Source organism: Molothrus ater, chromosome Z (assembly GCF_012460135.2).
Source record: "Molothrus ater isolate BHLD 08-10-18 breed brown headed cowbird chromosome Z, BPBGC_Mater_1.1, whole genome shotgun sequence".
In the NCBI taxonomy this organism is placed as follows: Eukaryota; Metazoa; Chordata; class Aves; order Passeriformes; family Icteridae; genus Molothrus; species Molothrus ater.
In genome coordinates this window covers 63,725,455-63,739,662 of record NC_050511.2, presented here as the reverse complement: position 1 = coordinate 63,739,662, position 14,208 = coordinate 63,725,455, and the positions used below count along the sequence as shown (strand labels likewise).

The window sequence follows — 14,208 nt, the reverse complement described above, 5'->3', positions numbered from 1 at the left end:
TGCCATCTTTTCCTTTGGTCAGAAGTTTGAATTTTTTGGCAAATTCTTTAAAGTGATCAATGAAAAAAGGGCTGTTGTTTCCCCTTTTTATCTCAGAGTATCTGCTAGCTCTGCCTCCACCTCTGAAGTATCACTGCTGAAGGAGGTAGATTCCAGATACATTAATCATTAATAATCCACATCTCCTGGCTGGGTAAATCCATTGTTTCATTATCTCCTCAATAACTTTTTGGTATTTGCTTTATTTTGCAACGAAAATCCTAAGTTATGCTTGCAATTTTCACAGGGCTGGAGCTGCTTATCTGTTTTTTCCATTTTAATTTTCAGACAACTTATATCTGTTGAGAAATGGGATAAATTTTATAGCATTTTCTGCCTCAATGGTTGAAGTTCAGATCTAATCTGAATGGATCAGAATCTGTTCTGAATATGATAGGTTCATCTAGAACTCTGCCTACTAACTTTGATTTTGAAGGTTGGTTTTGTGGTTGTTTTGGGATTTTTGTTTGAGAAATGAAAGTAAATTATTTGCTTTATACTCTTTTACATACAACGTATACAAGATATACTGTTTGATCCTTCAGACTTATCAATTATTGTCATCTTCAATTCTTCTGAGTAGAAATGTTAAAAAGCAAGAGCTCTCCATTCTCCTTGTATTTGGCCATAGCAGTATATATAACAGCACTAAGTTTTTTCTTTATTTTTTTCTGGAAGTTTTGTTCAACAAAAGTCTTGATGTTAGGAAATGGAGGAAAAGGTACCAGAGTACTAAACTTGCTCAGCAAAGGCTGAGTCAGAATATGGATTTAATGCCAAATGTTAGTGCTCCACCTGCCTTTTCTTTAACTAGGAAAGCAGAGGTGGGAGGCCATGGCTGCAGGAAGAGTTAAGACCCATAGGAGGGCTTAGATTTGGCCTATTTGAGACTGAAAAGACCTCAGGCATCACTCCAAAGCCACAATTTTTGTTCTCCTAAAGCTGGTAGCCTGTGTACCTGCCACTGGTGCAAAAGCTCTCTTCGTCTCCATGAAGAAAGGCCATATGTGCTACTGTAGAGTGATGTACACAATGTCCTGTGTCTGGGCTCCTGACAAAGCCAAAATTTCCAGGATAGCTTTGGGTTGTGCCTCTCCTTCCCCAAGCACCTTCTATAAGCACCTTCACCTCACTTATGGTGAGGCTTTTGAAGAAGTAGAAATGTTTTACTTACTAGCATGGCCCATATAGCATTTTTTCAGACTGAGAGGCAAGTTCTGACCGAGAGAAGAAGAGAATTCCATACTGCAGGTCTAGAGAGAGCCATCTGCAGGGTTGGGCGGGTCTTAGCTTTGCTTTTAATCAACTTTACTATAAATGGTTCAGCTTTCTTCTCTGCAGTATTAGCATGGTGTGAGGTAAGCTCCAGAGCAAAGTTGCCATGAGGTGGTACAGGAACTAAAAATTGTTTTGCTTATCTACTTCCAGCATGCACGTGCACACACGTTACACGTAACTATAAAAAGGATTTTTAATAAATGCTCTTTAAAAAAATACCAAGTGTTGATGTTCAGTGTACACACAGGCACATGGACACACTCATTTTGTCCTAATAGTCTTTTGAATGAAGGAGCAGATAAAAACAAATGGTCTGAATATCTTTGTGAATTACCTATCCTGGAGGAAGAATCTGGTCTTAGTATCTGGAGCTCATTTGTGTTTTAGGGGGGCTGTGAAGCAGGGTTTCTCCTGGCTCCAGCAAAAAGTATAAGAAGATAAGACCAACTTGCAATAGAAGTTTGATAGTTTGATTTCATCATGGCTGTCCACTATATGTGTAAAATCTTTGCATGTGCTTATCTTCGGTAAAGAAAAGCAAGATGAAGCAAAGTATGCTTTGGCATCCTTCTGCATCAAACCTATGTTTATCACACTGTACTCATCCTAACAGAACATATGCATCTTTCTTTTAGGAGCTCCTTTCAATCCTGCCAATGCAGGCTGCAATTTTGAGGAAGATCTGTGTAATTTCTACCAAGATCACAAAGATGGCCCAGGATGGAGCAGAGTGAAAGTGAAGCGCAATGTGTATAGAGCAGGAGATCACACTACTGGATTCGGTGAATCAAAACTGCTTTCTCCTAGAAGAGTCAAACTATATATAAGTATTGTTTAAAAGGTTAAGCTTAACCTGTTGTAACATTGTTCACTCTCTTAGGTAATACCACTGGCACAATGATTAGCTTGCCTCAGTGCAATTCTCTGCCATTAAAGATCAGCGCTCACAGCTTGGTCCTGTCTGGAGCTCTGGCTGTGCTTCCCCATGTGTAGAGGACAAAGGTCACCTATTGAATAGTCAGGCAGGACCACAAATCACAGTATCTTCACTGTACTGCTCTGTAGTTGCTGGAGGGATGAATCAAAAAAAATATGGAAGTAAATGTAATAATAGGTTAATGCATTTTTTTTAGAGAGCAAAAGTGGTCATTTAGCTCTTCTAGGCTTAGAATAGTTGGCTTTTTTAAGGGAGAACATAAATATTATGTAGTGAAACCACATGCTGAAAAGACTGTTAATAAATTCTGAAATTCAGGCATCTCTTTGAGTAGAGTATTCATGGTTATTAATCATATGCACTGAGGTCTCAGTTCTTTATACATGGTGCAGGGAATAATAGGCTTTGTACCACACCCTCCTTTTTTTTTTGTCTCACAGTGGTAACCCTGAAAAGGCCAGTTTTCCAGTGAGGCCAGCAACCCAGGGAATTTTTCGGTTTAGATTTGATAAGTGCTTATTTCTGGTAACTTAGCCATGTGCTAGTTTAGCTAGAAGCAGACAGGATGCTTTAGGAAAAAAAATGGTTATTTTCTGTCAGAGTGTGATAATCTATTTCTTGCCACTTGGAACTGTTTTTATAACCCAAGTCTGATGCAATAACAGAAGCTGCTTTAATAGCAAATTAGATGTACTAATACCATATTAAATACAATAATTATGCTTTCTTGCAGGCTATTATTTGTTGGCAAACACAAAGTTTACATCACAGCCTGGATACATTGGACGTCTGTATGGCCCGACCCTGCCAGGAAACTTGCAGTTTTGTCTGCGTTTTTATTATGCCTTATATGGGTTTTTCAAGATGAGTGGCACTCTTGCAGTTTATATCTTTGAGGAGAATCATGTTGTTCAAGAGAAAATCTGGTCTGTCTTGGACTCTCCAAAGGGAGTCTGGACTCGAGCTGAAATCTCCTTCAAAAAGCCTATGCCTTGCAAGGTAAGACTCTTCAAATTTCCCGAATTCTGAGAGGAGATTTTCCTTGCCTTCTCGGAGTTCTTTGTTATAGGATTAATCCTAAGTGAGCTATACCTGCAAAGTGAATTAGCTGGAGATTTCACCAGAGCAGCTCTAACAAAATCCGTTTGAGTCTTAGTTTCTCAGCATGCTCCACATCCTCTCATTTTTGTTTGCTTGTTTCCTATGTGCGTCATATCATCATTGCACTCAATTGCAGATTTTAATTAATCTAAAAAGTACTGGTAAGTTCTGGTCAAAATGGGGAGCTGATCCTCCTTCCCTAAACTCAACTGCTGGGTTACAGTATGAAACTAGAAGTCAGTGTAAATGAGAGCAATGGACTTGAAGAATTAGCAGTGTCTCCTTGGAGAGGTCATTACATCATCTCAGCACATCAATAACACATTGGTACTTGGCATCACCTCCTGAGTTAGTCCTTAAGCCATTGTAATTCCTTATCTCCACTCTTTTTTCAAAGACTGACTTTTGCACAGATTTCTATAAGTGCTACTTCTGTATTTATGCTGATTTCTCTAACAGATTTTCACTATCAGTGAGTCATCTACAGAGAACCAGATGGATCACTGCATGTTAACCAGAGTGTGACAATATGTTGAACATTTGAATGGAAACTTGTCTTGCAACTCTCAGTATTCCTAAATTAAAGACAAACATAAATATTTTCTCCACTAAAAACTAGTTTTTGAAATAACAGCAGTTACTGACCATAAAAGGTCAAAAACCAGTTGCCTAACTCTGTTGACAGGCAAATTTACATTTAAAATTTCAGTCCTAGTTGTTGGGTAGTGTTTTATGTCAGACACCTGGTATCTTAAAGTTTCAATGGGTTTTTTATGTACTTTATCCATAAAACATAACAGAATTTGTAATTCCCTTTCAAGTGTTAGAGAATAAAAAAAGAATTTTATTTGTGCCCAGCAAGTGCATACTAGAAAAGTTTCTCAGAGTATCATCCCAAGATACTTGTAGAGAAGTTAAAATGACAAGCTTATAATTTACTTTTGTCATCTCCTGTTTAGGTATTTCTTTATTACTTCTGGAAAGGTTTAGTGGCATAATCAACTGCATGAGTACTGATGACATCTGAGCATGACTGTTAGAACTGGTTGACAGTCTTGGAGGTTGCAGGGTTTTTAGCATCAGACATATACATGGAAAATCTTTTCCAGCATGAATTTGTGAAGAACAATTTTTGTTTTCCTAGAAGTCAGGATATGTAAAACAGTTGTGAGGAAGCTTGCCTCACTGCTTCTGAGTCTGAAGATGTGTAGAAGGGGGAGAAAAACTATGCTCTGCAGAATGGTTTATTGACCTCTGTCAATTCTTAAAAACCTTCTCTGGATGCTTCAGGTCTTGTGAAAGTCTTCCTTCCCATGGAAACAAGTTGCAAAATGTTTCTGTTGAGGAGGCATTCCTCAAATATCAGAAAATATTGGGAGATTTATTGGGCTTTACATAAGTCAGCATGTGTTTAGCAAACCCTAATTCAGGCACCCCTTAGCTAAATAGCTATGTATTTGACAGGGGGTTCAGTTCCTAAGGTTTTCCTTAGATAAACAGAAAAAAATGGGTTAAGTTCTGGAACATATTAAATGGAAAAGTACATCAAGGTATGTTTACAGATGGGAAGGTAGCATAAAAAATACAAATATTGCCAAAGTTTAAGCGTGTCTGCTTAAGGCAGAGGGTGAAAACCTGGTGTAGTTACAGGCTGTCTGCTCATAATATTTAGAAGTAGGCTCAAATGCAGTTGCACAGGGAATTTGATTCTGGCTTTTCCTTGCAATCTCATGTCCAGCTCTTCAGCCTTAATACTTTTAAAAGTCTTTTCATGCTTTATTTTGTTTATTTTTTCTTTTCCAAGGCAACAGAAGGAAACAAAGTATTACTGTGTGGTACTGTGTAAACACTCAGGTTAGTTATCTGTGAAGATGTGTCTGCCTAGTAGTGAAATAGCTGGCAAAAACCACATTACACATTTCAGTGTAGGGCAGCTGTGGAGGTGCACCAGAGCATGTTTTGGCTGGTAGAAAGGAGTGGTAGGAACCAGCAAGTAAGGGATTACACTTCTGGCTCTGGAGGGAGACAGTCCTGAGAGACATGACAGAAGCTTGACCTCTCTTGTCCTGTCTCCTGCAATCTGTCCTGATGTCTCTTGCATCCTCACTGAGGCATCTTTATTTTATCTAACCTGTCCCATAGGCAATGAACCACCCCTCTGCCCCCCACCCCAGTCCTCATCTTACTCTCAGCTCTGGACAATCCAAGTTTTTTTTTTTTTTCCCTGTAATATTATTCATGTTCCATTCTGTTTGCCCTGCTTGTCCCATTTCTTACAAATTTTAGTTTCTCAAAAACTAATGACTTGACAGAAAAGATAGCCCTGGCATAAAGATCAGACTCTTGACACTTTTCTGCTTCTACTCCAAAGCCTTGGAGTGCTCAAGCTTTTCACAGAATTTTTTTGTTTAATAGGGGCAAAATAAGCCCTTTTTCCTAGCCTTGTTCTTGGAAATGATGGAACTGTTTTGGATTAAATCTTCCAAAACAAGGCTGTACCAAGGACCTAGCATGGAAAATCTGCGCTGAGATCATTGTGTCTTGGCACTCTTATAGACAAGTGAAAAACAGTCTTTCAGTGGAGAGAGGTGGTCTCAAAATAAGATAGGGCTGCCACCTTTCCTCTAATACAGACGTAGTGACTGATGAGCCTATTTTATTTTTTCCTGAGATGTATCATATGTAGACTTGGATGATAAGAAGTTGTACAGTAGTTTGGCTGAGCATCTTCTTGGTTACCAGGAGCCACTTTTGGATCGGGTCAGCCCATGTGGAAACAGTAAACAGTCTCCTGGCACTTCCTTAACAGCTGGTCAAGTCAACGATAATGTGTCCTGAAGGTCAAAATTATTTTTTCAGCCAGAAAACAATTGCTATAAAATAACCAATTACTCACATCCTTCATCTTTTTTCTTCTACAAATACTACTCCCAAAGCTTTGAAAAATATAAAAAATCCATCTAATACATTTTAGTTTTGATAGCATATTTGTTTGCATCAGGACAATAAAAAGATGCAGATTTTCAGTTCTTGGTTTCTGTAATGGTTTTTGCAAGTTCTTTTTGAATTAGCTAACTGCAGTCTGGCACTAGTTGATGGTTTGAGTTCTGTGAGCCGGAAATATGAAGCTGGCCAGCTGGCTTTAATATGACATTTCGAAAATAAAATGTTTTAAAGGCTAGGCAGGTATGATCCAGCTAAGCAAGTCATAAATTTCTATACCTACATATATATATGTGTGTTTGTGTGCATATATATTTATATATATGTGTGTGTGTGTGCACATACTGTAAATGCACATGCTGATAATGCTAGTGAAAAGGCAGGGAATTTAAAATCCTGATTTCCTAATTTGTACTTTCAGCACTGTCTCAAAATATTGATTTATACTGTACCCAGGGAATCAGTGTGAGAAGAAAGAAATAAAAAAAAAAATTCTAATGTTTTTTGACATCACTTAAGTCCTTCATGGTTTATTGTATAAGACTCTTTAAGGGCCGCATGAAAACCTAAATCTGAATTATATAGATTATTTTCAGTTGATAGAATGTACTGAAATTGATCTTTCATGCCAATACATGTCAGGAAAATGTAGGAACTAACTGGAAGAAAATTTGACATATCATTTGCATCCTTGAGAAGCTCACATGAACTGTGAAGCAAGAATCTACATTTTAATATTGTGTGTATGTGTGTGCGCGCGCGCGTGCGCACGTGTGCATGTGTATGTGGGTAAACACCAGCATGGAAAAATATTTTTCTTATGCAACTTCACAACGAATTCCAAATACCTAGATTAAAATGAAGGTTTGAGTTCAGTTGGGTCTGCTTTAATCAATTCTGCTCATTTTTGCTAGATTTGGGTTACCATTCTGAAGCTCAGGTTTTTGAAAGCAAACATCTTGTGGTTTTTATCCATCATGTAAGCTTTTGCATTATTACCTGGTAAAATAGTGCTTGAACCTCCCAAAGAGTTCAAAATCAAATCCTCAGAAAGGTAATTGGCATAATAGTCTATTCTACTACCCTATCTAGCCGTGGCTGCATTTTTGTTTTTTCATTGCATAAGTATTCTCTTATTCCTCTTTGATGGTTTTTTCCTCACTCTCTTTACTTGAGTTCATCTGCTTGCTTTCTCTTATCCTCCATAAGTAATTTTAGTTGCAGTTGTGAGAAAGGAAAATCAAGTGACTCTGTGTTGCACTTGAATATTTACATGTTTTAAAACAAAGAAAAGAGAAGACTTTCTCAAAACTTTCCTGCAAGATGCTGTGGAGGCCAATAGTAGACATATATTTAAAAAAAAATTAAAAAAAAAATGGAAAATAGACCTCACAGTGACTGTAACCACAGTGGTCCAGTTGTGACCTCCAGTTCAGCAAGTTCTTCAGCTTTTTTTGGGTTGGACATAATATAAAAGCTTTAGTGCTGGTTTGTTTCTTGTACTGTTTTCCCTAAATATCTGTTATCACCCTGCTGCCTTCTGATGCCGGCAGTTTATATATAGACACAAATGGGATGGGGCCGCTGGGATCAGTGTCGTGAGCAATTTATTTTCAGCATCAGTCTCTTTACATGGTTATAACAATGGAGAGGAGAGATGCTAACAGCTCGCTGGTCCAGCAGGAAGCCAAAGAAACTTAATGTTACAAGATACCATAAATGCGTCTCAGCCAATTACATAGAGTAAAAGCATACTGACAGTAGTTCAATCACCTTAAGCACACGGAGCTTTGGTTGAAACAATAGTAGCCTATTCTCAAACACAATAGCTCGTTTATAAGAGACAACGAATAAAGCTCTATACATAAGCATAACCTTCTAGATATCTACTAAATAAACTTGTTGCAACTTAGAAAGCCAAACTACACAGCTCTATTGTTCTATTTCTCACGTCTTCTCTACCACTTAGTTATCTTTTTCTGCTGTGTTAGCACTTCACAATTCCTGCTGCATCTGAGGCCTGTCTTTTTTACCACCTTCCCAAAACCCTCTGGTTTTTGTAGATTCCCACAATTCCCCCTCTCTGTTGACCCAAAAAGAAACCTTCATGATGGTATTGTATACTACTTGTGTTTCATAGCCCTACTATAATATTTTTACTTACTATCTGCTTAAGGCCTGTTTTTGCGGACACTAAGCATTGCTATATTACAGCACAGCAACTTAATGCTGTGAAGGCCCAGTCAGTGAAAAAGGTATGAATCACGTCTGACATTGGTTGCAAGTCATTGTTCAAAAAACTCTTGTAGATTCCAGGGTCTTAACTCAAAACCCTCTTCCATTTCTATACCTTCAATCTACCATTTCCATGAGATTTTGAACACTCTCTGTAATTCCACTTCCTATTTCTCTCTCTTGTATGACAAAAACTTTTCTGACCGTTTTGTTCATCATTCGTCACACACACTGAAGTATGCACACTATCAATATCACTATCAAAACACCCAATACATAGAGACTTATCTTGCAAAGTTCCCTTAGCCAAGGTGCAAAGCTTCATTCTTGGAACAGATCATCCACCATCTTCTTTAATTTGGGCTGTCAAATCTTTCAGTTTTTGTATGCTTTTGTGGATGGGTTCAGAATGATTGGACAGGTTCATACAACACAATCCTTCAAATTCCTCACAATCATGTCCTTGTGCCAGTAAAAGAAAATCAATTGCTGCTCTGTTTTGAAGGGTAGCATGTCTAACACTATCAACATTGGTCAACATATCACTAATTGCAGAGGATGTGGCATTAGTTTGTTCACTCAGCCAACATCCAACTTGATCTAATTGTTTCAATGCCATTGCTGAAGCCAATTGGGGTAAAAATATACCTGCAGAAACCCTCTTGCAGCTTTCAAAGCATGAAATCACTTTTACAGTTCTCATCATAATGATGAGCAGATCTTGTTCTCCTTTGTTTCTTTTTCATGACCTCTTTAGCTGTGGGTGCAATTACAGTGAGCATCCCAATGCTACATGGGCCACCTTCAAGGTGTGATGGAATGCCTTGCCAAGCCCTATCTCCACAAATGAACCAATATCTCTTGGGTAATTGTCGTGGATATTGGTCAGCCTCAGAAAGCACATCCCAGCTGTTTGAAAAATTATACCAAAACCTTAAATTTCTGTATGCAAAATAATGAGGAGTAACATTGTACTTTGGAGGATCACCTTTTCGCCAAACACTAGCTGTGAAGATAAAGCAAAAATCCATTGTTAAAGAACCAAGGATTTCCAATTCTTGGGGTTCAGATGCTGCTCTGGGAAGTTTTTTGGCCCAAACGTTCCAATTCAATGCGGGATCGTTTCCATTATCAATCTTACCTGGCTTACCATTGGATTGCTTTTTGAGGAAAGGCAAATCTTTTACTGGCACACCAACCAGACAGGTTGAGAAAGGTTTTTCTGGTTCTGAATTAGACAAACATATAGTATCCAAGCCTGCTGTCTTGGCTAAGGTCACCCAAACATTTGTTTTTGGTTGTTCCACAGGCAAATCTGCACGACAAAAAACAATTAAAACCCACCAACACCAACATACAACTTGCATTTGCTCCATCTTTTTCATGAGCTAAGTTTTGGCAAAATTCTCACATATATATAAATTTTAAAACTTTGATTTTAGCCTTAAGATAAGATTTGACTTTGAAAATCCAACAGAGGGGATATATAACTTAACAAAAACAAAAACCCAAACTTTTGCCAAAAATCAGCTCTACTAAACAAACATTTGACATACAATTAACACACTTATAAATAACATTAACACAAAAGTTTGCAGGTTCCACCAATGCACAAGGAATGTCAGGAGTGACCCGGGATCCCTCTGTTCGGCTCACGTCTGCATACTTGCTTCTTTGGTTCTGGACTCGTCAACACGTTCTGGGGTGCGATACGGTTTGACATTTTTGGCTGGGACCCACTTAATTCCTGCACCTGTAGAGACAGAAGCATACCCTTTGCCCCAGGTGATTTATCGGAAAGGTCCTTCAATTTGTCCAGACTCAGGATTTCTAATTAAAACGGGGATTTTCTTTCAGTTTTGCCTGTGTGTTATTTGAAAAATGCCTAAAAATTGGTGGATCAGGTTCTGCAACCGAACTGTTTAAAAAATTAAAAACATACAAAGCTTTGTTCAGCCTCATCTGAGGTGTGACCTCTACTCCCCCTCTCTGTTGATCTAAAATGTGTTTTAATGTTTGATGTGCTTTTTCAATTGCTTGGCTTGTGGGAGAGTGAGGAATACTAAAGATGTGGCGAACACTTCATTCTTTTAGAAATGTGGCTAATTTTTGAGATATATATGCAGGACTATTGTCAGTTTTTATTTCTTGGGGTACACTCAATGAAGCAAAAGCTTGCAGAAAATGATGACAGGCATGATTACTTGTTTTGCTTATGTGAAGAGAAGCAAAAATTGCACTAGAGAACGTGTCTACTGAGATATGAATATTTTTAAATTAATAAAGGAAGGATATTTAGTGATGTCTGTTTGCTATAACTGCAGGCTTTGTAAACTTTGTGCGTTGACAGCTCTTGTAGAAACAGGAGGCTGTACAAGCTGACAGTCAGGGCAAGTACTGATGATTGCTTTAGCTTGAGTTTTGGAGATTTGAAACATTCGCACAAGTGCTTGTGCGTTTTGGTGAAAAAAGGCATGACTCAGTTTTGCTTGTTTAAAAATGTTTGGCAAAGTATTTGAAATGACTATTGTGAGTTTGTCTGCTCTCGCGGTTTTTTCTACTAAAAATATAGGAAGCGAAGAATGAGCTCTGATGTGAGAAACAAAATATGGATTAGTTCTATATTGCAAAGTTGTAAAAATATATGAAAGCTAATGATATAAAGTATCAATACTAACATCTTTTAAAACTGACCTTTCTAATTTCTTAACTACATTAGCAACATAAGCAGAATCTGTGATTAAATTAAAAGGTTGTGGAAAGAGCTGAAAAGATTGAACTACAGCAGTAAGTTTAACAATCTGAGGAGACCCTTCTACTATTTGAATGTCTGACACTCAAGCATTAGTTTTTTGGTTCAACTAAGTTACAACTGATTTGTGACTTTCACTAGACCTATTAGTGAAGAGAGTTACTGCATTTAAAGGTTCTTCACTTAATTTAGGTTTTTTTCTAAAACTCAATTTTGCTTGCAATAATTTGTGAGCTGGGTAATGAACAGAACAAACACTTGGAAAATCTAAAAATGCATACTGTAAATCATCAGAGTTTTGCATTGCTTAATAATCTTTTTTCAATGGTAAATAGATAACTGCAAAGTTTTGACTTGCTCAAGTTAGCAATCTGGTTTTGGTTTTGATTACAATTTGTGGCAACATTTTTTGGAAACCTGTAGGGAAGAAAAATCTATTCTATTATCAACAAAGGATTTGGCTCAGAAGGGTCTCATTGAAAAATTAGACCACAAAGTTGCATCTTTTCTCTTAAAATTGCAAAAAAGAAAGGCTTTTCTGGAATACAGCGATGTGCTTGTCTTGTTTGGAGAGCTTCTATGACTTTGTCGAGGGCTGCACAAGCTTCAGGTGTTAAGGTTCTTGGAGAAGTGATGTCACAGCTTCTTCTCAGTAAATCAAAAAGTGGATTCCGTTTGTCATTGGTGATTTCTAAAACGGGCTTGACTCAATTGATTATTCTCAAAAGTTGTTGTAAGTTTTGCAAATTGTTGACACTGGTCTGGATCTGTACTTTCTGCGGTGTTATGGTCTTCTCAGTCATCTTCTATCTCAGATACTTCTAGGGTGGAACTTCTGGGATTTTTGTTGCAGAAATTTCAAGTCTAGTATTTTGGATTTCAGTCACAACACTAGCACAGGTTTGCTCTATCTCAGACTGCGTTGGAGCTGTGATGGGCAAATCATCTATGTAGTGTAGAATCATGGATCTTGGAAACTTCTGTTGAACTGGAGACAGAGCTTGAGCAACGAAATATTGACAAATTATAGGCAAATTCTTCATTCCTTGTGGCAATGATTTCTAGTGATATCTCTGCACGGGTTCTCTTCGATTGATAACGGGAACAGAAAAGGCAAATCTTGGAGCATCATCAGGATGAAGTGGAATGTGGAAAAAACAGTCTTTTAAATCAATGACAATGAGAGGCTAGTGCTTTGGGATCATTGATAAAGAAGGGAGTCTAGGTTGAAGAGGTCTTATGTCTTTAATCACTTCATTGTCATAAATCAGGTCATATGACCTGATCATCTTCAGGTCATAAAGCAACCTCTAGGAGTCTGATGTCTTTTTGTGGATGACGAAAACTGGTGAATTCTAGGGACTATTTGTGGGGGCGATGTGACTTAGCTGTAATTGTTCTTTTACTAATTTTTTAAGAATATTTAATTTTTTCTCTGTCAAAGGCCATTGATCAATCTATATAGGATGATCAGTTTTCTAGGTCAACTTTAAAGAAACTGGTTTATTTCTTGTACTGTTTTCCCTAAATATCTATTATCACCCTGCTGCCTTCCTTGTACTTGAGCTGAGTATCTTTGGACCTTTCTTCTCACATCATCACCATGGTGATGCTCAATGTTAAATTAGTCTTGCATTTATTTCTCTTTGCTGGCAAGAAATCTGTGTTTCCTGCTTGTCCACCAAAGTCACAGGTAAATGACTAAACTAATCTTGGATAAACAATGAAAACCTAGATCTCTGTGATCAAGTCACTAGTGTAAAAAATACAGTTCTCCAGTCAGGTGCCAACTGAAGGAGGGCAGACATTCTCATCCTCACCTCTTCCTCCTCCTCCTCCTCCTCCTCCTCCTCCTCCTCCTCTTCCTCCTCTGAAAAACTCACACTTGTGTCAAATAGAAGATTTTTTTGGTACTGTTGCAACAAAACCTTTATCAGTCTTCCCACAATAAGATATGTACCCTAAAGAGGCTGGAATTAGCTGCATTTTTATAGAACAGTCCTGTCATTCCTTCCCTTACCTTTTAAAATGAAAAACTTCTTGAAGAACAGTCACCAGAAATGCCTAAAATAAGAATGGTAGAGTTAGTTTGGAAACAGTAGGATAGTGCTGCTAAGTGGGAACCTCAGTTCCTGTGGTGCTTAGTACGTGGTTATTGAAACAGCATACTTGAAACTAAAAAGCTTACTCAGGTTAGGAAGCAGTGCCTAAATGGCTTGCATCTTCTCAGTTGCTAGGCAAGGTGATATGTTGCATGAAATATTACACATCTCCTTTTGGAATCTCCAATTCTTAATGGTCAGGAAACTGTTTAACGAGAATGGGGATAGAGCCCTTACAGTAGATTTGTGGAGATCTGTGAGGGTGGTCAGGGACAGATGAGAATATCAGTGTCCTGTGTATATTTGTGTGCAGGCAGTGTTCTCTACTAGGCTGTGCAATCCAGCAAGAGGAGATGTAGAATAAACAGCCTGTGGCACTAGGTTATTTTGTTAGCTTTATGTTTCTCTTTCATTGTTTGTTTCTGCCCTTGGACAAGAAAGGTTTTCAAAAATACTTGTTCAACTGTCACAAGCTTATTACCAATGTTATCCAATTATTTACGTAGAAGCTTTCACATTACATTATTTTTCCAATAGAAGCTCTTTGTATTTACATGGCAAGAAACTGAACTTGCCTGGCAAGTGTCGTTTTAAATCAATCTGTTTTAAATGATAGAAGCTTGCAGATGTTCTAATTTTGGCTTACTTGAATTCTTGATAAATGAGTTTCTGACTGTTTAGGCCAAAGAATACAAGCCACTTAAAATCTAGTTTTATTTAAGCTGGCTATGAGTAATTTGGTCTACACTTAAAACATCTGTATTGAAAAGCCCTGAGACAGTCAAAATGGTTTTCCCATCCCCTGTGTGGTCAGTCCTTGG

The 14,208-nt window shown here is 37.9% G+C and overlaps 1 protein-coding gene across 1 annotated transcript in view; it reads left to right on the top strand.

The window, feature by feature from the left end:
- MAMDC2 (MAM domain containing 2) overlaps positions 1–14,208 on the top strand; it is a 60,323-nt gene that overhangs the window by 36,594 nt on the left and 9,521 nt on the right. The window contains exons 8-9 of the mRNA XM_036402532.1: positions 1,953–2,099; positions 2,988–3,253. Of these exons, the coding sequence (XP_036258425.1) occupies positions 1,953–2,099; positions 2,988–3,253 (413 nt within the window). The remainder of the gene's footprint in view (positions 1–1,952; positions 2,100–2,987; positions 3,254–14,208) is intronic.